Below are 20,773 nucleotides of genomic sequence, written 5' to 3' on the forward strand. Positions count from 1 at the left end.
CCCGACGTTCTCGCCTCTCCAGGGGTGTTGGAATCGCCGGAGGAACCGGAGGCGGCTGCATCTGGGGAGTCGCCCTGGCGCTGGCACGGCGGCCGCGCAGCCAGATGGAGCGAGCTGCAGCAGAGCTGTTCCTGTTTGTTTTCCCTGCGTTGGTTCCTAACCTCGTTTTACACCAATCCGGGGTGTCTCGTGCCCATCCAGGTCCCTGCAGGACAGGAGCAGTGGGAGGGAGGGAATGGGGCGGGACGTGGATGCGTTTCCGAGGTGGTTTTGGTGGTGGTGCCAGCTGGGAGCTTGGTGGGCTCTGCTTGTGGCACTGGGTTCGTTCTCCTGGGCACAGCTGTGCCAGCGTCTGGCCTGGCAGCCCCTGCCCAGCCTGCTCTCCACCTGAGCTGCTCTCCAGGCTGTTTGTCCAGCCCTGGTGATGCCTTGGCTGTGCAGACCCCTCAGTGTTGGTTCTGCAGAGATTCAGTGGAGTCCTCGTTGCTTTGGCTCTTCAGTGGCTCCGCGGGCCCTGGGAGGTGCAGCCAGCGCTGTGACACCCCCACAGTCAGATGGATCTGCTCCTCCTCCTCCTCCTCCCAGTTACTGGGGCAGCTCAGCTTGAACCATCTGCTCCAGTTCAGGCCCTTCTGCTGAGCTGAGAGGATGGTGATGGTGGGAGTGACCTCCCTGGTGCCCCAGCTCCTCCAGCCGCCTGCGAGGGGCTGAGATTCTCCATCCCCCTCCCCGACATCTCCCCTACCCCCCGGGGCTGTCCTGGGGGAGGATGAGGAACCAGGCAGCGCTGGAGACAGGAACGCTCTGCTCCGTGCTGCGTTTGGGCAGCCCCGGTGCCAACAGCACCAACCCAGACAAGCCGAAGGCAGCCGGTGCCAGCGGAGGGAGGCGGGCAAGCCGAGGCCGTGAGCAGGGCTGGGCAGGAAGGTGTTGAACCATTGCAGTCACCTGCCCGGCGTCACGCTCTGCCCACGCCGGGGTGCGGCCGAGGGCGCAGGGACCGCGGGCAGGTGTTGGATGCTGCGGCTCCCTCGGAGGCTCTGCGGTGTCTGGACGTGCTGGAGGGCGCAGGGATGGCGCAGGCCTGGCAGCAGCAGCGTTTCCCAGGATTTTGGCTGGGGAGCAGCGGAGCTGAGAGCTCCCCGAGTCCCTGCGGCGTCCCGGGAGCTGCCCCGTCCTCGGGTGACGCTCCGGGCAGTGCGTCGGCTGCAGATGCTTTTCCTCGCCTGCAGCACCTCAAACGGCGTTTGCCGGCAGGCTCAGCTTTTCCAGACTGCTGCTTTTGCTGTGGTTTCAGGGAAATGAGTCCTGACACTGCTGCTGTGAGTGGCCACTGCCAGGGAGAGCAGCAGGTCTCTGGGCCAGGTGCTGCTCAGACTTGCTGGGACCCCCACACACCCGGGGAGCTGTTTCCAGAGCTGGGATGTGATTTGGGATGTCTGTGCTGGTGTCCAGGGCTGCAGCTCTGTTCTCCCTCCTGCTGCCATCAGAATCCCGCTCTGATCTGGTCTGAAGCCGTGGGGAGATGGATCCAGGAGTGTTCCTGCAGTGCTCCAGCCTCGGCTGCAGCTGCTCTGAGCTTCTCTGAACACCTGCACCCTCGTGGCCCTCCTGGAGGCTCCATTTTGCCTCTCCAAGTCTCACCAGCTTTGGGTTCTGGATTATTTTTTTTTTTTTGTCTCCCCGTGATTCTGAGGACTCCAGAAGGGACAGAACACTCTGCAGCAGCAGCAGAGGCGACCTGCTGGGCCACAGCTGATGTGGAGCACATTCCTGGGCATCCGTTGGAATGCGGGGAGTCTCTGCTCCAGGACCTGATGGAATGGCTGGAGCTGTGCCAGGGAGGTTTTAGGTTGAATCTCAGGGAAAGGTTCTTCCCCCTGGGCACTGCCCAGGCTCCCCAGGGAATGGGCACAGCCCCAAGGCTGCCAGAGCTCCAGGAGCTTTTGGACAACGTTCCCAGGCCCACACTGTGTTTGGTGGGGCTGTGCAGGGCCAGCTGTTGGATTTCAGGATCCTCGTGGGTTCCTTCCCGCTCCAGCTATTCCATGATTCAGTTTCTGGGAGGTCAGGAGGAGGCGTTGGCTGTGCTGTCCCCCAGGAGAGGAGCAGAGCTGCCAGGGCTTCCCCATCCCTGGGTTCTGTTATGAATATCCTCTTACACAACCCCGTGTGTTTAATCCTCGTGCCGTGGGGAGTGACAGTTCCTCAGGACACGGCTCTGCCGCTGGTGTCGGGGCGGCTGCAGAGCCACCAAACCCCGTGCCAGGGCATCCAGCTGGGCTGAGACACCTCGCTGGGCAGGGAGATCCTTAAAACAGAACTGTCAAAGCACGGAGCTCGTTCCCTTGGCAACAGTCATGTTGGAGATTGGCCTTAGGGTAGGAGCTAAAAAACCCACTCAAAAAAAAAAGGAGTTCTCAGCTGTTGGCTGTCACGCTGGGGGAGGGCGCTGCCACAGGGGTCACCCTGCCCTGTGCCCCCGGGTCTTGGGGGAATTCTCTCCTTTTGGGGGCCCCCGGGGAGCTGGGACACTGGGAAAGGCTGGCAGGATGCTTGGGGGGGGGGGTTTCCCTCTGCTCTGCCCCCTCCCAGCACTCGGGGTGTGACCAGCTGGGCCTTGGCTCTTCTGCTGCAGCTCTGAGCCTTGGCGGGGTGGCAGGAGACCCTCAGAGCCGTGGGATGGCCTTGGAAGGAGGTGATCCTGCTGTCCTGGGATTTCCTGAGGGTGCCACCGCCTTTTCCTGAGCGAAGAGTGCACCAGTGCGGTGTGGATGTGGAAATGGGGCCAAGTGGAGCCATCCCAGAGGTTCCCCAGCTCCCTGATCCCATCCCAGCTCTCCTCTGGCGCTGGGAGAGCAGGGGCTGCGTGGGCTCCCACGCTGGGGGGTTCAGGGAGGAGGAAGAGGAGCAGAGAAGCTGCTTCCCAGCCCTGCACAGCAAGGATGGAGCCGGAGTCACTCTGGGAATGTCGGCTCTGAGAGCATCCAGCCAGGGCTGCAGGAGGAGGAGGAGAGGAGCATCCCGTGGTCCCAGAGCACTTGGAATCAGCCTCTCTGGAGCTGCTGATTGATGGTAATTGCTGGCTGTGTCTCAGCTGCTGACCCCCGGTCAGGTGCCACCAGCAGCTCTCGGCTGTCCCCTGGGCAGGTCTGGCAGGAGGTGGCAGCGTCCCTCTGGTCACAGATGCGGCTTCAGAGGCGCCCGGGGTCGTGTCAGTGCCCCTCACACCAGGACCCTGCACCTGGGGGCTGCTGGGGCCCATCCCCAGCGTTCAGAGCACGAGGTGATGAGAAGCTGCATCCCCTTGCTGCGCCCCTTCCCAGGAATGCTCGCTTACAGAGAAATCCTCTGGAATTTGGGGTTTCATGAAGGTGTGAACCCCTGGAGTCACCACTTCCCTCACAAGGATTGAGATCCCATCCTGCTGGGAGCTTGGATACCCCCGTTAACCTCTGGATCTCCCGCACAGGGAGCCCTGGAGCAGCGACAGGTGCCAGCATCCCTGTCCCGGCAGAGCCCAGCTGGGAGCACGCTCAGGGCTGTGTTTCCCACACTTAGGGGACATTTGCATTCCTGTGACAGTCCCTGTCACCCTGGGATCAAACCCTGTGGGAGGGACAAACTCGCAGGGAGTGGCTGTGAGGGCTGGAGGTGCAAAGGTGGGAGCTGCCAGAGGGAACTTTGAGCGCTGGATGGATTTATCCCTGCGGGGAAAACAGGAACAGCCTGGATTCTGCAGCTCCTGGCTGTACCCAGAGCACAGCCAGGTGACACCACACAGGGATGTCCCCACGTGGAGCCCTGTCCTGGATCGGCCTGGATCGCTCCCAGCCTGGCCTCCATCTGCTCCCTGCCCGGATCTGCCTCTTGGGGACGGTCTGGATGGACCCTGCAACCACAAGAGACGTCTGGATGCCGCTGGATTGGGGAAGGAGCCGGCCCTGGAGTTGCAGGAGGCGCCTGGCAGCTCCCAGAGGGATGGGAACGAGTCCTGTCACTGTCACAGCGCCGGTGACGCCGGAGCCGAGGTGGAACGGAGCAGATGCACCCAAACAGGAGCAGGTTTCCCTCTCCTGGGAAATCTGGAGCGACTCAGCTGCCTGGGATTTGGACTCTGGGTATTCCAGACTGTGGATTCACACCCTGCTAAAATCAGCCTGCGAGGGATGTGCACAGCAGATGTCTGAGCCTTCCTGAGCCCCGAGTTCAAAATTCCCGCTCTGCCAGGGCTGCTTCCCACGTGGATCCCCGCAGGAAAAACACCCGGGGCTGGGGCTGGAGCTGTGGAGGGAATTACTGGGACACAAAGTCCTCGGAGAGGAGAATAAAGCGCCTTGGAAAACATCTGTGCCCACGGGGATGAATTGGATCTTTGTGATGCTGAACCCAGAAGAAAGAGGAAAGAAGGAGGGAAATGAGAAGGGTTTTTTTGGGGAAAGAAGGAGGGAAATGAGAAGGGGTTTTTGGGGAAAGAAGGAGGGAAATGAGAAGGGGTTTTTTGGGAAAGAAGGAAGGAAATAAGAAATGGGGGTTTTTGAGAAAGAAAGAGGGAAATGAGAAGTGGCTTTTTGGGAGAGAAGGAGGGAAATGAGAAGTGTTTTTAGGACGTGACTGTAAACCAGAGGCGTTGGAGGGCTTGGAGCAGTGGGTGGTTTTCCCTCGGGTTATTTCTGCCACAGAGATGCTTTCACAGCCTGGAAAAAAAAAAGCTGGGATGGGGTGGACATTTCTTGGAGAAGATCCTGCAGCTCTACTCTCGCCCCCCACGGCTGCTGGGCTCTTCCCAGGCCCCTCTCCCCGCTTCCCTGAGGTTGCTCCAGGTGAAGCTGCTCCAGACAGGCAGCACCGTGGCTGTCTTGCTGAATTCTTGGCACGCAGAGGATCAATTTTCCCTTGTGGGAGCATCCTGGGGCTGGAGGCCCAGAGCTGCCGAGCTTTGGGGACGGTTGTTGCTGGATGGGGACCCTCATGCTGGGCACCAGGAGCAGCAGGGATGTCGACATCGTTTTTCCACATCATTTCCCGCCCCCCACCTCATAAATATGAATGCAGCCCCTCTGCGAAAGTGTAATTAATGGAATATTGATTTTTCTGGAGCGCGGCGCTTCCCCGGCTCCGCCGCACCGACGGGGAGCACAAACCAACACGGGCGGCAGCTCTGGGCTTGGCAGAGCTGTTCTGGGCTGGTTTTGGGGGAGCTGAGGATGCTCTGCCTGCCCCTGGCTCCGGGGCTGGATCGGAGCCCTCCTGTGCCATCGCTCTGGATGGTTCCGTGTCACCCTGGGGTGACAGCAGCAGTGGCTCAAGGGGTCCCTGCGGCCCCCAGGCCGTGCTTTGGCCGTGGCAGTGGCACGGAGGGAGGCGAGGGGACGGTGCCAGCCCTGTCAGGTGGCAGCAGCCCTGAGCTGGCAGCGCTCGCTGGCACGGGCAGGGCGGATGCTCCCGGAGCTTCCAGCACCTGTCCCAGCTCCTTGTGCCAGCTTGGCTGCACGGGGGTGGCACCCAGGGGACAGTCCCTGCTCCGAGACCCCCGGCTCCTTCTAGGACACCCCCAGGGCTGTGTCAGGCCGGTGCTGCTGGGTCGGATGGAGTTGGGAGTTGGGGAAGGAATTCCTCCCTGTGAGGGTGGGCAGGCCCTGGCACAGGGCGCTCGGAGCAGCTGTGGCTGCTCCAGCGCTGGAAATATCCAGGGCCAGGCTGGATGGGGCTTGGAGCAGCCTGGGATAGCGGAAAGGTGTCTTTGCCCATGGAATAGGGTTGGAACTGATGTCCTTTTCCAGCCCAAACCGTTCTGGAATTCTGTGTTTCCACGATGCCTTTGGGAGCCTCCACCCGAAGCTTGGCACGGCAGCTTGTGCCCAGAGAGACCCCCGGGGCGGCTCCTGCTGCTTTGGGGGTGCTGTGCCCCCTCCTGCCCCGGCTCTGCCCCTGTTCTCTCACTTCCAGCAGGTTCCAGCTGCGGGGGTTTGGTTAAATCCCAGCCATTCCCATCTGTTCCGGGGGGCGCGGAGCCCCCGGGGTTCGGGGTCGTTCCGGGGGGGTTTTGGGGCCGTGTCCCCCACGCAGCACAGGCAGACACGGCCCTGGGATGGGAGAGGGGGGTTTGGAGTCTGAGCGTGGGGTCCCGGGGCGCAAGGAGAGGTCTTTCCCCTCCGTGGCATCCTTGATGTGTTTAACCTCTTCCCGCACTAATTCCTTAACGAGGCCAGGCCCGGGGCAGGGTGGTAATTGTGTTAATTGCGTGGGTGCGGGACCCTTGTCCTCGGCTGAGTCCGAGCTGGAGTTCGGACAGCGGCGGCTTGGAAAGGCTTAATCCCCTAATTACGGTGCAGCAGGAGGAAGGCTCGTTAACCAAATTAAAACAAGCCCAGGGATGGATTCCCAGGGCACAGCAGGGACGTGTCCCCTGCTGGGGTGCTGCTCATCCCGTGCCATCCCCAGCGTGGGGGTCCCTGCTCAGCTCCCACCGTGCCAGAGCCTGGAGAGGGCCGGGAATGAGACAGGGAAGAGCAAAGAGCAGGAAAAACTCGGACAGTGAGGATGAAACTGAGCGCTGGCGATGAGGAGGTTCCTGGGGATGAAGGGATGAGGTTCCTGGGGATTGTGCTGGGAATATTTTCAATCCCACTTTGATGCTTCTCTGGAAATTCTGGGCAGGGAGCGACTCATGGTATCCTGGAATGGTTTGGGTTGAAGGGACCTAAAGCTCATCCACAGTCACCTCCCGCTGTCCCAGGCTGCTCCAAGACCCGTCCAACCTGGCCTTGGACACTTCCAGGGATCCAGGGGCAGCCACATCCAGGGATCTCTGGGCACTTTGTGCCAGGGTTTCACACCCCTCACAGGGGAGATTTCCTTCCTAAAATTCCTTCCTCAGGCGCTTCCAGCCCAGCCTTTCTGGAGTTTGACAGGAAAGGCCAGCAAGCTTGTCCTGCCCTCCTCCAAAACCTTCCTGAGACTGCTTTGGGGAGCTCCCGATGGGAGCAAAAGGATAAATTTCCCTTCCCACCTTGTGTGGAAAATGAGGAAATTCAGGTGCTGTCCGTGTTCCTGGCTCTCCCTTTGCTGGGCCTGGGGATTGTGCCACGTTCCCCTTGTCCCTCTGCAGCTCCACTCCCTGGCACGGCAGCTTCCCAAAAATAGCTGTCCTTGGGACAGTGCGGGTTATCTGATCCTGGAGCTGCTCTTCCCTGCCCTTGGGCTGCTCCGCTCCTCCAGGAGCCCGAAGGAAGGGAAGGAGGAGGAGGAGGAGCTGAGGGGACACAGCCTGGGGAGGGACACGGAGCAATTCCTTCCCCTTGGGAGTGGCGCTGGGAGCGGGACAGTGACACCCCGCAGGTGTGTCCATGAGCTGGGAGTGGCTTTGCCGGGACGGAGGTGGCGAATGGAGCATCCCAGAGCCAGGAATGCCTGGCAGGGAGCCGCAGGGCTGCGGGGCAGGGCGCGGTGGGTGTCTCCAGCTCCAGGCTCTGCTGCCGCATCCCGGATCCGCAGGGATCTGCTCGTGTCGGGATGCCCCGGCAGCCCTGGGGCCGTGCTCGTGTCCCTGTCACCCGTGGGGACAGCAGCTGGGGTGGGAGGACCGATCCCAGCCTGATTCCCTGCTGGGGGGACGGGATCACAGGGAAAAATGCAGAGGGACAGGGACGCACGCGCAGAGCTGTGCTCAGACGGTTTTTGGGGACACCTCTGTTCCTTGGCTGCTCGGGGATGCTCTGAGGGCAGGTGACACCCAGGACCCCCCCTAACTCCCCCCATCCCTGCGCAGAGAGCCAGCCCACGACGTCAGACGAGACCGTGGTGGCCGGGGGCACGGTGGTGCTCAAGTGCCAGGTGGAGGATCCCGATGACTCCTCGCTCCAGTGGTCCAACCCTGCCCAGCAGACCCTGTACTTCGGGGAAAAACGAGGTAAAAACCCCGCGAGGCAGCGTCCGCCTCAGAGGGTGACATCCCCCGGGCAGAGCCAGCCGAGGGGGTGGTGGCACCGAGCCCGTTGTCCCTTTTCCCTCAGCCCTGCGGGATAACAGGATCCAGCTGGAGAGATCCACCCCCAACGAGCTGACCATCAGCATCAGCGACGTGGTGCTGGCCGACGAGGGCGAGTACACCTGCTCCATCTTCACCATGCCCGTGAGGACGGCCAAGGCCCTGGTCACCGTGCTGGGTAGGACACGGGGACGGTCCCATCCTCAGCTCCCGGATCCCATTGCCTCGCTGTGTCACCTCCCGGCTCACAGATTTGTGGGTTTTGTCTCCTCCTCCTTCTCCAGGGATCCCCCAGAAGCCCCAGATCTTCGGCCACGAGCAGCCCATCGACGAGGAGAAGGTGGCCCGGCTCATCTGCCGCTCCTCCGGCAGCAAACCCGCGGCGCAGCTGCGCTGGAGGAAGGGCAACAGGGAGATCAAGGGTGGGTGGCCTCGTCCTGAGGGTCGGGGGACAGCTGGGGGACACCCTGGGGCGCTGGGCTCTGACCGTCCCCCGTCCCCGCAGACTCGGGCACCGAGGTGGTGGAGGACCCCAACGGCAAGACCTTCACGGTGACCAGCAGGGTGGAGTTCCGCGTCACCAAGGAGGACAACGAGGTGGAGGTCACCTGCACGGTGGACCACGAGTCCCTGCAGAACTCGGAGAGGTCGACCACGCAGAAGCTGCAGGTCCACTGTACGTGCGGGGGACATCTGGGGGAGGGGATGGAGGGTCAGCAGACCCCACACGGGTGGCCTGGTGTGTCCGGGGACACGCAGCCTGTCACACGCGGGGCACAGTGACGCTCCCTGTGCGTGGTGACGCTTCCCTGAACGCACCCTCAGCTTCCCGCTCCCGTCCCTTCGTCCTGCTTGTCCCCATCTCCCAGAGACTTGTCCCTGCTCCGCTTCCCTCATCCTGTCCCCATTCCCTTTTCCTGCCTGTTCCCTGTGGTGGTGATGGGGTCAGGGACATGGGAGCACCCCCCAGGTGCTGCCCCACCCCTGGGTGCTGTCAGCCCTCAGCTCTGCATATCCAGAACCAGCCCAGGGGTGGGATTTTGGGGTTCCAGGTGAAGATTTTGGGGTTCCAGGGGTGGGATTTGGGGGTTCCAGAGACAGATTTTGGGGTTCCTGAGGCAGGCTTTAGGATTCCAGGGGCAGGTTTTGGGATACCAGGGGCAGGTTTTGAGATCCTGGGGAAAGATTTTGAAGTTCCAGGGGCAGGATTTGGGGTGTCAGGTGCAGGATTTGGGGTGCCAGTGGCAGGAATTGGGGTAGCCAGGACAGGATTTGGGGTGCCAGGGAAGGATTTGGGGTTCCGGGGGTGGGATTTGGGATGCCAGGAAAGGATTTGGAGTACCGGGTGCAGGATTTGGGGTTCCAGGAGCAGGATTTGGAGTATCAGGTGCAGGATTTGGGGTTCCAGGAGCAGGATTTGGGGTGCCAGGTGCAGTATTTGGGATACCAGGGGCAGGATTTGGGGTTCCAGGGCAGGATTTGGGGTAACCAGGCGCTCACCACGCTGTTCCTCTCCCCCTTTTCCAGACAAGCCGACGGCGAAGATCGAGCCCCACCCGCAGTACCCGCGGGAGGGGGAGAAGCTGCAGCTGCAGTGCGACGGGCAGGGCAACCCCATGTAAGGCCTTCCTCACCTCCCTCCTCCTCCTCCTCCTCCTCGGGCCCTGGCCAACCTCCCCTTGCCCTGCCAGGCTCCCACACCCCACAGCTGGGCAGCGGCGCTGGCCGGGTTTGGGGTGTCCCTGCCAGGCAGAGCAGACAAAGCTCCCTCATCCTCTCCCGGAGCCGCAGATCCATCCTTGGCTCGTCCCTCAATTTTATTTCCCCGCTCTGTGTGCTGCGGGATCCTGGGGTGCTGATCCCCGCCGCGCTCCTCAGCCCGCAGGAATTCCTCTGGGAGAAGGAAGGCAGCGACGCGCCCCTGCAGCTCAGCTCCGAGAGCGTCCTCATCTTCCCTCTGCTCAACAAGAGTGACAGCGGCACCTACGTGTGCACGGCCACCAGCTCCATGGGCAGCGTGGTGGCCAAGTACAACCTGGACGTCAGCGGTGAGTGCGGCGCGGCCGGAGCGTCCGGCTGGAGGGGTCGCGGCGTGCCCGGAGTGTCACCGTGCCACCCCCGGCACCCGGCCTTGGCTGGGGAGGGGCAGCTCCTGCTGCTCCGTGCGTGGAGCTGTGCCCTGGCCTGGCCTGACTGCGCTCTGCTCGTCCCCGTGTCCCTGTGGCACAGGGGCTCTGTGTGTGTGTGTGTCCCCATGTCCCCATGTCCCTGTGGCACATGGGCTATGTGTGTGTGTGTGTGTCCCTGTGGCACAGGGGCTCTGTGTGTGTGTGTGTGTCCCCCATGGCACAGGGGCTATGTGTGTGTGTGTGTGTGTCCCCATGTCCCTGTGGCACATGGGGCATGGCTCTGTGTGTGTCCCCGTGTCCCTGTGGCACAGGGGCTCTGTGTGTGTGTCCCTGTGGCACAGGGGCTATGTGTGTGTGGGGGGGTGTCCCCTTGTCCCTGTGGCACATGGGGCAGGGCTGTGTGTGTGTCCCCATGTCCCTGTGGCACAGGGGCTCTGTGTGTGTGTGTGTGTCCCTGTGGCACAGGGGCTCTGTGTGTGTGTGTGTGTCCCCGTGGCACAGGGGCTCTGTGTGTGTGTGTGTGTCCCTGTGGCACAGGGGGCTGTGTGTGTGTGTGTCCCCTTGTCCCTGTGGCACATGGGGCTGTGTGTCTGTGTGTCTCCATGTCCCCATTGTCACAGGTGGGGCTGTGTGTGTGTGTCCCCATGTCCCCAGTGTCACACATCAGGGCTGTCTGTGTGTCCCCATGCCATGTGTCACACCTCAGGGCTGTGTGTGTGTGTGTCCCCATGTCCCCAGTGTCACCCCTCAGGGCTATGTGTGTGTCCCTATGCTATGTGTCACACCTCAGGGCTCTGTGTGTCCCCATGTCCCCAGTGTCACACATCAGGGCTGTGTGTCTGTGTGTCCCCATGTCCCCAGTGTCACACCTCAGGGCTGTCTGTGTCCCCATGTCCCCAGTGTCACAGGTGGGGCTGTGTGTGTGTCCCCATGTCCCCAGTGTCACGCCTCAGGGCTGTGTGTGTGTGTCCCCAGTGTCACACCTCAGGGCTGTGTGTGTGTGTCCCCAGTGTCACACCTCAGGGCTGTGTGTGTGTGTCCCCAGTGTCACAGGTGGGGCTGTCTGTGTGTCCCCATGTCCCCAGTGTCACACCTCAGGGCTGTGTGTGTGTGTCCCCATGTCCCCAGTGTCACACCTCAGGGCTGTCTGTGTCCCCATGTCCCCAGTGTCACAGGTGGGGCTGTCTGTGTGTGTCCATGTCCCCAGTGTCACACCTCAGGGCTGTCTGTGCTGTGTGGTGCTGCCAGTTCTCACCCCCAGCTGCCATCCCAGCTCCCAGTGCCCTTCCCAGCCCTTCCAACACGACGTGCTCCCATTTCCCTGGGATTTTCCTTGCATTTGGGCTGTCCCTGCTCTCCTCCCAGCCTCTCTCCATCTCTCCCTCCCCGCCTGGGACTTTCCCTGTTCCAGTGCTCCGGCTTTTCCCTTTCCCAGCTCCTTTCTGTCCCTCTCGGGCACTCACCATCCGTCCCCTGCATGGCAGCAGTGGCACCTCGGGCGCTTTGTCCCCTGTGTCCCCTCCCTCAGCCTGGCCAGTCACTCCTTTGTCCCCCCTTGTGCGTCCCCCCTGTCCCCCGTGTGGTGTCCTGTGAGCACCCGGAGCTCTCTGCACCCATCCAGGAGCTCACCCCGGGTGCCTCTTGCTGTCCCTTGCCCCACCTGGTGTCACCACCCATCACAGCAGACGAGCTCCGTGTCCAGGCTTTGTGAAATCCCCGCTTTTGTCCCCAAAGCCACTCGTGTCTCAGGCACTGGGAGCCACCTCCGTGCCCAGCTGAGCCCTCCATCCTGCCCCCCTCGGTGCCACCCCGGCCGAGGGACCCCGTGGTCCCCGGGGACGTGCTCAGGGGAGTGCAGGTGGCACCTCGTGGTGGGTGACACTTGCCCTCTGTGCGGCCCCAGGCTCCCTCAGGGGGTAACCAGGGTCTGGCAGGACAGGAGATGGGGGAAGATGGATGGTCACAGCGTGCCCAAAAGTTGGTGGCACCCGTGGGGTCACGGATGGACCCGCCGAGGGTCGCACCCAGAGTCCCCCCGCCGGGCTCTGTCACCTCGCTGGCCCCTTCCCGGCGTTGATTTGTGTCCTGTGTTCTTGTTGTCCTCCCCAGATCTTCCCCAGCTCCCCACCCCACACGTTCACTCCACTCCAGCCCCTCCGCCAGGCCCTTCCCAGCCCATCTCTCATGCTTCCATGGCCTCCGCTCCATCCTTCACTCCAGCTCTCATCCAAGGTACCGTAAGCTCCTTTTCTGTCTCTTTGCTGCTGCCCAGCCCGGCCGGAGAAAGCTGCACGGGAGGACGCTGTGTCCCCATGGAATGTGTCACACATCAGGGCTGTGTGTGTCCCCATGTCCCCAGGGTCACACAGCCCTGGCCCGGGGACAGCCCTGCCAGGCGCCCAGCCCTGCTCCAGCCCCTTGCTGTGGGTGGATTTGGGCGTTTTCCAGGAGGAGCCCTGGGCTGTTCCCGGCTGGGTTGTGGCAGCAGCTCCCCGAGCCGCCCCTTGTCCTGTGTGTCCGTGTCGCGTGCTGTCCCTCTGTCCTGCTGCCTGCCCTGTGTCTCCCCCACCTCGTCCTTTTCCAAATGTGCCTCGGGGCACAGCGGCAGGAGGATTCGTGGCCGTGCTCCGGGGCTGGCACAGGATTCCAGCACCGATCCAGGACAGGCTGTGGCTGACTTGGGCCCAGCTTTGGGGTCCTTGGGCTGCCATCACCTCTCGGGCTGCAGCCTGCATGTCACCTTGCACCCAAGCCTGCTCATCCTCCCCTTTTCGGGGCCAAAACCCCACAGTGGAGGATGGGATTTCCCCTTTGCTTCCCCCGCCGCCTTCCCCGTTCTCGCTCCCAGGATCCAGAGCAGGACGGAGCTGCTGGCACAGGATGGAGCCCCGAGCCGGGGGGAGCAGCGGCCTCTGCCCCCCTGCAGGCTCTCAGCTCCTTCTCTTTTCTCTCCCCCTGCGTGGGCAGACGCCAGCCCGGTGCCCTCGACCACCAGCACCTACCACGCGATGATCGGCGGGGTGGTGGCTGTCATCGTCTTCCTGCTGCTCAGCCTCCTCATCGTGCTGGGACATTACCTGATCAGGCACAAAGGTACGGCCTGGGGGGGCTGCAGGGTGGGCACGGGGGTGAAGAGGGGCAGCTCCTGGTCCTGCAGCCCTTCCTGAGCCCCCCCTGGCTCTGGGGGTCCTGCCCGTGGCAGCGCCGGCGTGGGAATGGCAGGAATGTCCCGGTGGATGCTCGGAGCTGCGGCAGGCGGCTCCCGTCCCGGTTCTCCCTCTCTGCTCCGCTGTCCCGGGATTGTCCCTGTCCCCATCTCCCCCGCCACCTGCTGCTCCCTCTGCCTTCCTCCTCCTCCTCTCCCTCCACCTGCCCTTTTCATGCCCAGCAGGTTTGTGCCCAAGCCCTGGGGACACGGTGACACCCCGCCATCGGCCACCCCCTGTAATGATGTGTGAGTAGAGCCCCCCCACCCTGCTCCGGGGGCAGCTGGGACCCCCCCTCAGCTTTTCCAGGAGGGCTGGGGGTGGGCAGGAGCCTGACTGGCAGCGGTCACTCCACAACTGGACACGGCTACAAAAGCCTGGAGCACCCCCAGGGAGTCTGCACCCCATCCCATCCCATCCCATCCCGGTGACTTTTCCATTGCAGCCGAGCCCAATGGAGCCCTCCAGGCAGCCCAGCCTCCCCCTGTTTGCGTGGGAGGGGGCGCTGGCAGAGCCCCCCCGTGACCCCCAGCCCTGTCCCCACCCTCCCTCTCCAGGAACGTACCTGACCCACGAGGCCAAGGGCTCGGACGACGCTCCGGACGCCGACACCGCCATCATCAACGCCGAGGGCGGCCAGGCCGGCGGCGACGACAAGAAGGAATATTTCATCTAAAGGGGTCAGAGAGAGAGAGAGAGAGCGAGCGAGCAAGCGAGCGAAAAATGGAGCCAAGAGAACCCCGATGGCAACGGCAACCAGACCACAAACCCCACAAAACCCAACAGATTTTCTCTGGCGCCCGGCACGGGCGGACGGACGGACAGAGGGATGGCGGGACAGAGAGCAGGGAGAGCCACCGGCCTCGAGGCGCTGCGGGCGCTTCTTGAACTTGTACAAATCGTTCACTCCGACAGCGAGAGCCCCGGCCCCGTTTGCTTGCTTGCACCTCCATCCCCACGCCCCGAACCCACAGACCAACCCGTGAGTGAGCGACTTCTTCCTTCTTCCTTTGGACCTTTTGCTTTGGTTTTGTGGCTGCTCTTTGCTTCGGGCCCTTGGTTGGGGTGTTGGGGCTGGGGTCGATGTAGCTCTTCCCTTTGTTTCTCTCCGTTTCGGTTTCTTTGACGTCCAAGGATAAAATCAGCTCCGGGTTCCCGGGGCGAGCTTGGCACCTCGGGTTGGTCCCCGTCGTCGCCCCGCCGGTGCCCGGGGTGACTCCAGCTGGGAGCGGAGCCAGACCCTGCCCCGGTTTTATCCTTGGTGGTTCTTGTGGAGCAGTGTCCATGCAGGAGCAGAGCTGTCCTCGTGCAGTCAGTGTGTGAAAAGGGGTGAAAGCCCAGGGTGGGACCCCCGGAGACACCGGGAGCCCCCCACAGCTCCCCGGTCCCGCCTCAGCGGGAGGGGGGAGGGCTGAGGTTTATTTTGGGGGGTGGGGGCGAATCCAGAGGAAAAGGCCCCGTTTTTTTTTTTTTTTTTTTAACTATTTTTTTATTTTTTTTTTTTTTTTTTTCCTAAATTCTCCGATTGGAAATGCCGATTTTAACCATCTATTGAGATGTTCAGTGCAGGAGGCAGCGCTCCCGGGGCTGGGGCTGCTTCCCTGGGAGCCCCGGAGCAGGGCTGGGGCTCTGCCGGGGTCTCTCTGCCCCCCTTCCCTCCCCAGCCCCTTCCCAGGGCAAGGGATGAGCTTGGAAAGGGCTGATTTTCCTCTCGGCTCCCAAAGCCCCAACCAACGGCGGCCAAAATAACCAGATTTGGGGTCTGGGGAGTTCGGGGGTCCCCACAGAGGTTGGTGGGGTGGGGGCTCATCCTTCCTCCTCGCCCTTCCTCCTGCCTCTTTCACCACCACCACAAACACTTTTCCGGCACAGCCCCAGCTTGGCCCCCCTCAAACCAGGCACTCCAGGCATGGGGGGATCCCCCCGGCATCGTTAGCTCAGCCCCAGCCTGGGATGAGCTTTCCTGGGATCCCACATCCCGCTCTGGACGCCAGGGGAGCAGCAGGAGCCGCCCTTGAGCCGGGCTCCCCGCGGATTTGGGGTTGTCCGGAGCAGGGGAGCCCTTTGGCAGGGGGTAACCTCACCTGGGAGGTCACCCCATGGATTCGGGGGCGGTCTGGAGGACGAGGAGACCCTTCGGGAAGGAACGAAAATCCTCGGGGTGGGGTGGGAAACCTCACCTGGGAGGCGGGGGAAGAATTTCACCGCCTCTTCCACGGGGCTGGAAGCGTCACCCCCTCCTACCCCTGCCAGCACCTGGCACCTGTGGGTGAGGCAGAGGAGGCCCAGCTCGGTGACAGGCACACGGAGGTGACGTTGGGGACACGGAGGTGTGACCGGGCTCCCGTGGCTCAGCTGCGTGTCAGGAGCAGCGGCGGCACTGCCAGGGGAGCGCGACACGGAGCCTTCCTTGGGTACAGCCGGTTTGGGGTTTTTTTTAGGGGGGTGTTTTTCCTCCCTTCCCACCTCTTGGATTGGGGGACCTGGTCCTGGAGCCCCCAGGGTTGGGGGATAAATCCTGGGGCTGCCAGCGCTGTCACCGAGGTCCCCACGACCGAGTCATTCCCGCAAATAAAAGCAGCCGGACGTGCTCCGAGCACAATTCCATCTCCTCGGGGGCTGCAGGGATCCCAGGCAGAGCCCCGGGAGCTGGGAGGGGAGTGGGCTCGGTGTTCCCTGGGAGGTGGGAGCTGGCAGGGACAGGGAGGGATTTCCCTCTTGGAATTCAGTTTCTCGCTGGTTCCAGCGCTCCAGAGCTGCTCCGAGGGCCGGTGGCAGGGAGAACAGCCTGGATTTGGTGGTTTTGAGGCGCCACGGTGGGGTTTTTTTGTGTTTTTGGTGGTTTTGGGGTGTGGCAGGGCAGGCGGGGAGCTTTGGAGGACGGGCTCGGTGTCACCTGGGGGTGCCTGGGGACCCGCTGGGGTCACACCGAGAGGCTGGGAGGGCTCGGAAAATCCATCTGAGGCCACTTGTGCCAGTGAGGGTTTGGTGGAGGCCGGAGCAGTGGAGGAGGTTTGTGTCACACCTGGGGGGGGGGTGACAGGAACGCCAGGTGACAGCAGGGAGAGGCCGTGGGGTGACAGGGAGGATTCCAGGTGGAAGCTGTGCCTGGGACACGCCAGGTCACGGTGTTGAAGCCACCTGGCGCGAGCGAGTCCCCGGTGACCCTGCCTGGGGGCGGGGTGCGGTGACAAAGTCCCTTTTGGGGTCACTGCGTGGAGTCCTCGGGGGTGGGCAGAGCAGGGCGTCCAGGTGACGTGGGGGGTGACAGCGTGGGGTCCGTCCTTGTCCCTCGGGGCCTTGGTGACCCCGTGCTGTAGCTACAAGAGGCTGGTGTGACATCAGGGCAGGGGGAGGCGGCAGGCTCGGTGTCACCGTGTCTGGGAGAGCCCAGGCCACCCCCCTGTCCTTGAGGGGGGGCTCCTCCTTGGTGGCCCCACGTCCACCCGGTCACGGGGTTGGGCCGGGAGAATCCGAACTGGGCGAGGAGGATTCGGGAGCCCAGCGGAGGCAGCGGGGCCCTGGGAGGCTGCGGCCGCTTCCCGGCCGGCACTGAACTCTCAATAGACACGAAAGCCATATTTTGGGGAGCTCTGGAGAGGCCGGGGGGCAGAGGCTGGGCTGTGTTGTTGTGCTGTGTTTTTTGTCTGTACATAAAGGGAGCCAACGACCGTCGATGTGAATTTATAACCTTTCTAATATCCTGTGCTAATCTCGGAAAATAATCCTATAAATATATCTGGATTACACACGTTACCTGCCTGGCTCTCTGCCTCCGGGGTTGGGGGGTCAGGGGGAGCTGGGGTGAGGGGTCTGTGGGTCAGGGGACACAGAGCTCAGCCCCCCTCAAACCTCCCCTGAGCCCCCAAACTACAGCAGCCCTGGGCTGCCCTCCCTCCCCCAACCATGGAGACCCCAAACCTCCCACCCGGCCCCCAGACCCAGCAAATCACCCTCAGCACCTCCCCCAAAAGAGCCGTAACCCGAATCCCAACCCCTGGAGATCCCCAGCCCTCTCACCCCCAAATCTGCCCCTCAATCCCAAATTGCCAATTCCCACATTCCCTCTCAGCCCTTTCCCCCCCAAATCTGCTCTGGAGCCTCTCCCAAACTGTCACTTCCCAGAGCCCCACCCCAGCCCTTTCACCCCAAATGTCCTCTCAGAGCCCCCCAGCCCCTCCCAAATTACCACCTCATTCCCAAGCCCGGAGCCCCCCCCAGCCCTGCTCCTCTCCGGGGATGTTTCCATAGGACCTGAGGGCCACCAAGGCCACCAGCCCCGTCACCAACGCCACAGGATGACCCCCGGGAGCCCTTCCTTCCAGCCCTCCTTCCTCCCGAGGTAGAGCCGGGGAATTCCGTGCTCCAGGGGCGCGGGAAGGCACCGCGGGGTCCCCTCAGTGCCCACCCCCGCCCCGTCCTGCACCCCAAACCCCTCCCCGGACCTGCCTCACACCCCACCGGCATCCCCGGGATGCGGCTCCGCGCTGCCGGCCCCCGAGCATCCCCGGAGAGCCTGGAAAGACAATTCCTAATTAATTTTAAGTTGTCCTGCCAAGAACCGATCGTTTCCTGCTCGAGAAATCGTGGCGGCTCCGCCGTTTTCCCGGCAGCGGCATTCCTCGTTTTCCGCCGGGTGCCAGGCGGGAGGGCGGCTCTGGGGGCAGCTCTTATCTCCTGCCCGCAGTCCTCGGCTCCCTCTGGAGCGGAGCCCGGGCTGGGAGAGCCGAGAAGTCACCCCCGGACACCCCCAGGCAGGTGGGCACCGGTGTGTGGGTGACCCCCGCCCCGCCCCTGAGCCTCGGGTGCCACCCCCAGCACCCGGCGGAGCCCCCAGACTCAGAGCAGCCGCTGCCATCGTGGGAGAACCGTCATGGGCAACTGTGTCCCCGTGGTGAGTGACACCCCCCCCCCCCCCCAAATTCCTGTCCCTGCCGCCCAGGGGTGTCACATCCCCACGGAGGGGGGGCCTGGGGGCTGAGCGGGGTCGTGGGGGTCCCTGGTGCTGAGCAGGACCGTGGGAATCCCCAGTGCTCAGTGGGGTTTGGGGGATCCCTGGTGCTGAGTGGGGTCACAGGAGGCCCCGGCACTGAGCAGAGTCCTGAGGGTCCCCAGCTCCGAGCAGGGTTTTGGGGGTCCCAGTTTTGAGCAGGGTCATGGGGGTCCCAGCTCTGACCAGGGTTTTGGGGGTCCCAGTTCTGAGCAGGGTCATTGGGGTCCCAGCTCTGACCAGGGTTTTGGGGGTCCCAGCTCTGACCAGGGTTTTGGGGGTCCCAGTTTTGAGCAGGGTCATTGGGGTCCCCGGAGCTGAGCAGGACCACAGCTCAGAGCAGGTGCTGCTGGTGAGTGCTCTGTGGGGTCTGCACCCACTGTCCAGGGTCTGTGTCCACACTCCAGGGCTCTGCATCCTCCCACAGGGCTCCGTGTCCCTCCCGTGACAAAACGCCCCCGTCACGCACCCCTGGCTGTCGCAGCCATGTCACAGCCATGTCACTGCTATGTCACAGCCATGTCGTAGCCATGTCGCAGCCATATCGCAGCCATGTCGCAGCCATGTCACTGCTATGTCACAGCCATGTCGCAGCCATATCACAGCCACATCGCAGCCATATCGCAGCCATGTCGCAGCCATGTCGCAGCCATGCCCCCCGTGCCCGCAGTGTGTCCCTCCCTGATAACCCGCCCCGCCCCGCCCGGCCCGGGGCTGCCCGCGATCCCCGCCGTGGCCGGGCTCGGGGGGCTGCTGTGGGACCTGGCACCCTCCTGACGCCCGTCCCCGCCACCCGCAGACCCCCGGCATCCTGGAGACCCAGGGCTCCGTGGACCTGGAGGAACTCATGAGCGACCTCTCCTCCCTCTACGACGGCAGCTACAGCAACGACACCTTCCCGGACTACGACGCCGCCCCCTGCCACAACCGCTTCTGTCCCCTCTTCCAGCGCGTCGCTCCCCCTTTCCTGGCCGCCACCTGCGCCGCGGCCGCGCTGGGCACCGGCGCCCTGCTGGTGGCCCTGGCCAAGCGTCCCCAGGCGTGGCGGTGGCCGCGGAGCCGGGCGCTGGTGGCGCAGCTGGCGCTGGGCACGGCGCTGTTCGCGGCGCTGCTGCCGGCGCTGGCCGCGGGCGTGGCGCGGGGTTGGCACCTGGGCACGGGGCTGTGTCGCCTCACCCATCTCCTGTGGCACTGGAGCCTCTTCGCCCAGGCACTGCTGGTGGCCAGCGGCTCCTGCGGCACGGCCTGGGCTCGCTGGGACCCCCGGAGCCGCCGCCTGGCCGTGGCCCTGTGGGCAGCGGCGCTGCTCTTGGCCACGCCGGCGGCTCTGGTCAGCGGCGTGGCAGCGGGCAGCAGCTGCGTCCGGCGCAGCGTGGGCATCCTGGCCCCGGCGTACCTGCTGCACCTCGGCCTGTGCCTCTGCCTGCTGCTGCCCGCGGGGCTGCTGCTGGCCGCGCTGGCCCTGCCTCGCCTCAGGGCCACCTGGGCGGCCGGAGCCGGGCTCATCTGGCTCTTCCTGGGGCTCTGGGGGCCCTACGGAGCGGGGCTGGCCGGGGAGTTCCTGCTGCAGGCCGGGCTGCTGGAGCCCACCTGCGGCTCCTTCGAGCACTTCGACCTGGCGCTGGGGCTGAGCGAGGGGCTGGGGGTGCTGCACTGCGGCCTCGGGCCCCTGGCGCTGCTGCTCGCCCGGCGCTGCCGGGGGCTGCCGGGCTCGGGGAGCTGCACCGCGGAGCCCGGCGCACCCGCGGCGCCGGAGGTGGAGCCCCGGCACTGAGCCTCGGCCCCCTGGCACCGGGCTTGGACCCCCGGAGCCAGGCTTGGCTCCCTGAAACCGGACCCTGGCCTCTGGGCAACCCTCGGGCACGGACCTTGGCCACCCAGCACTGACCCCCGGCCTCCCAGCAGAGAATTCTGCCCCCCAACCCTGCACCAGCCTCAGATGCCCCAGCATCGAACCCCGGCCCGTCCCGCACTGGCCTGGGCTACCCAGCCCTGGCCCCTGGCCACCTGGCACAAGCCCTGGTCTCCACCAAGCCCCTGGGCACTGACCCCTGGCCCCACAGTGTCCCCCAGCCCCACAGAATGTCCCACACTCAATACTCCCTCTGTTCCATGCCCAGCTCGGTGCCCCCCACCCTCTGTCCCTTCCCTTGGGGTCTCAGCCCCTCTTCGGGACGGGACCCCCCGACTGCCCAATGCAGAAACGCCCTGGCCTGGCCTGGGGGGGGTCACCCCAGGCTCCCGGGGGATCCCCGAGGCTCAGCCCCGGCCCCAACCCCAGTTCAGGGGGAGATTTCGGAAGTGATGGGATTTTTTCCATCTCTCCTGACAAGCCGAGAGGATCCAGTGGGAATAACACACAATAAATACAAGGGCCAGAGGCGCTGGTCCAGCCCAGTTCATGGACTGGATGGGACTGGTGATGGGGGGCCCGGGGAGGGGACGGGAAACGGGGGGC

At 63.9% G+C, this 20,773-nt stretch overlaps 2 protein-coding genes across 2 annotated transcripts; both read left to right on the plus strand.

Moving 5' to 3' along the window:
- The first annotated feature begins 769 nt into the window (after positions 1-769).
- Positions 770-17,079, plus strand: CADM3 (cell adhesion molecule 3). The gene is made up of 9 exons (XM_058423755.1): positions 770-892; positions 7,729-7,912; positions 8,016-8,168; positions 8,275-8,412; positions 8,496-8,666; positions 9,518-9,608; positions 9,869-10,038; positions 13,087-13,212; positions 13,883-17,079. Exons 1-9 carry the CDS (start codon positions 770-772, stop codon positions 13,999-14,001), a joined length of 1,275 nt encoding a protein of 424 aa, XP_058279738.1. The 3' UTR covers positions 14,002-17,079.
- Positions 17,080-18,192: 1,113 nt separating this feature from the next.
- On the plus strand, positions 18,193-20,089 carry LOC131378718 (atypical chemokine receptor 1-like). The gene is made up of 2 exons (XM_058423756.1): positions 18,193-18,219; positions 19,115-20,089. Exons 1-2 carry the CDS (start codon positions 18,199-18,201, stop codon positions 20,087-20,089), a joined length of 996 nt encoding a protein of 331 aa, XP_058279739.1. The 5' UTR covers positions 18,193-18,198.
- The last annotated feature ends 684 nt before the right edge of the window (positions 20,090-20,773 follow it).

Source organism: Hirundo rustica, chromosome 29, assembly GCF_015227805.2.
Source record: "Hirundo rustica isolate bHirRus1 chromosome 29, bHirRus1.pri.v3, whole genome shotgun sequence".
Classification (NCBI taxonomy): domain Eukaryota; kingdom Metazoa; phylum Chordata; class Aves; order Passeriformes; family Hirundinidae; genus Hirundo; species Hirundo rustica.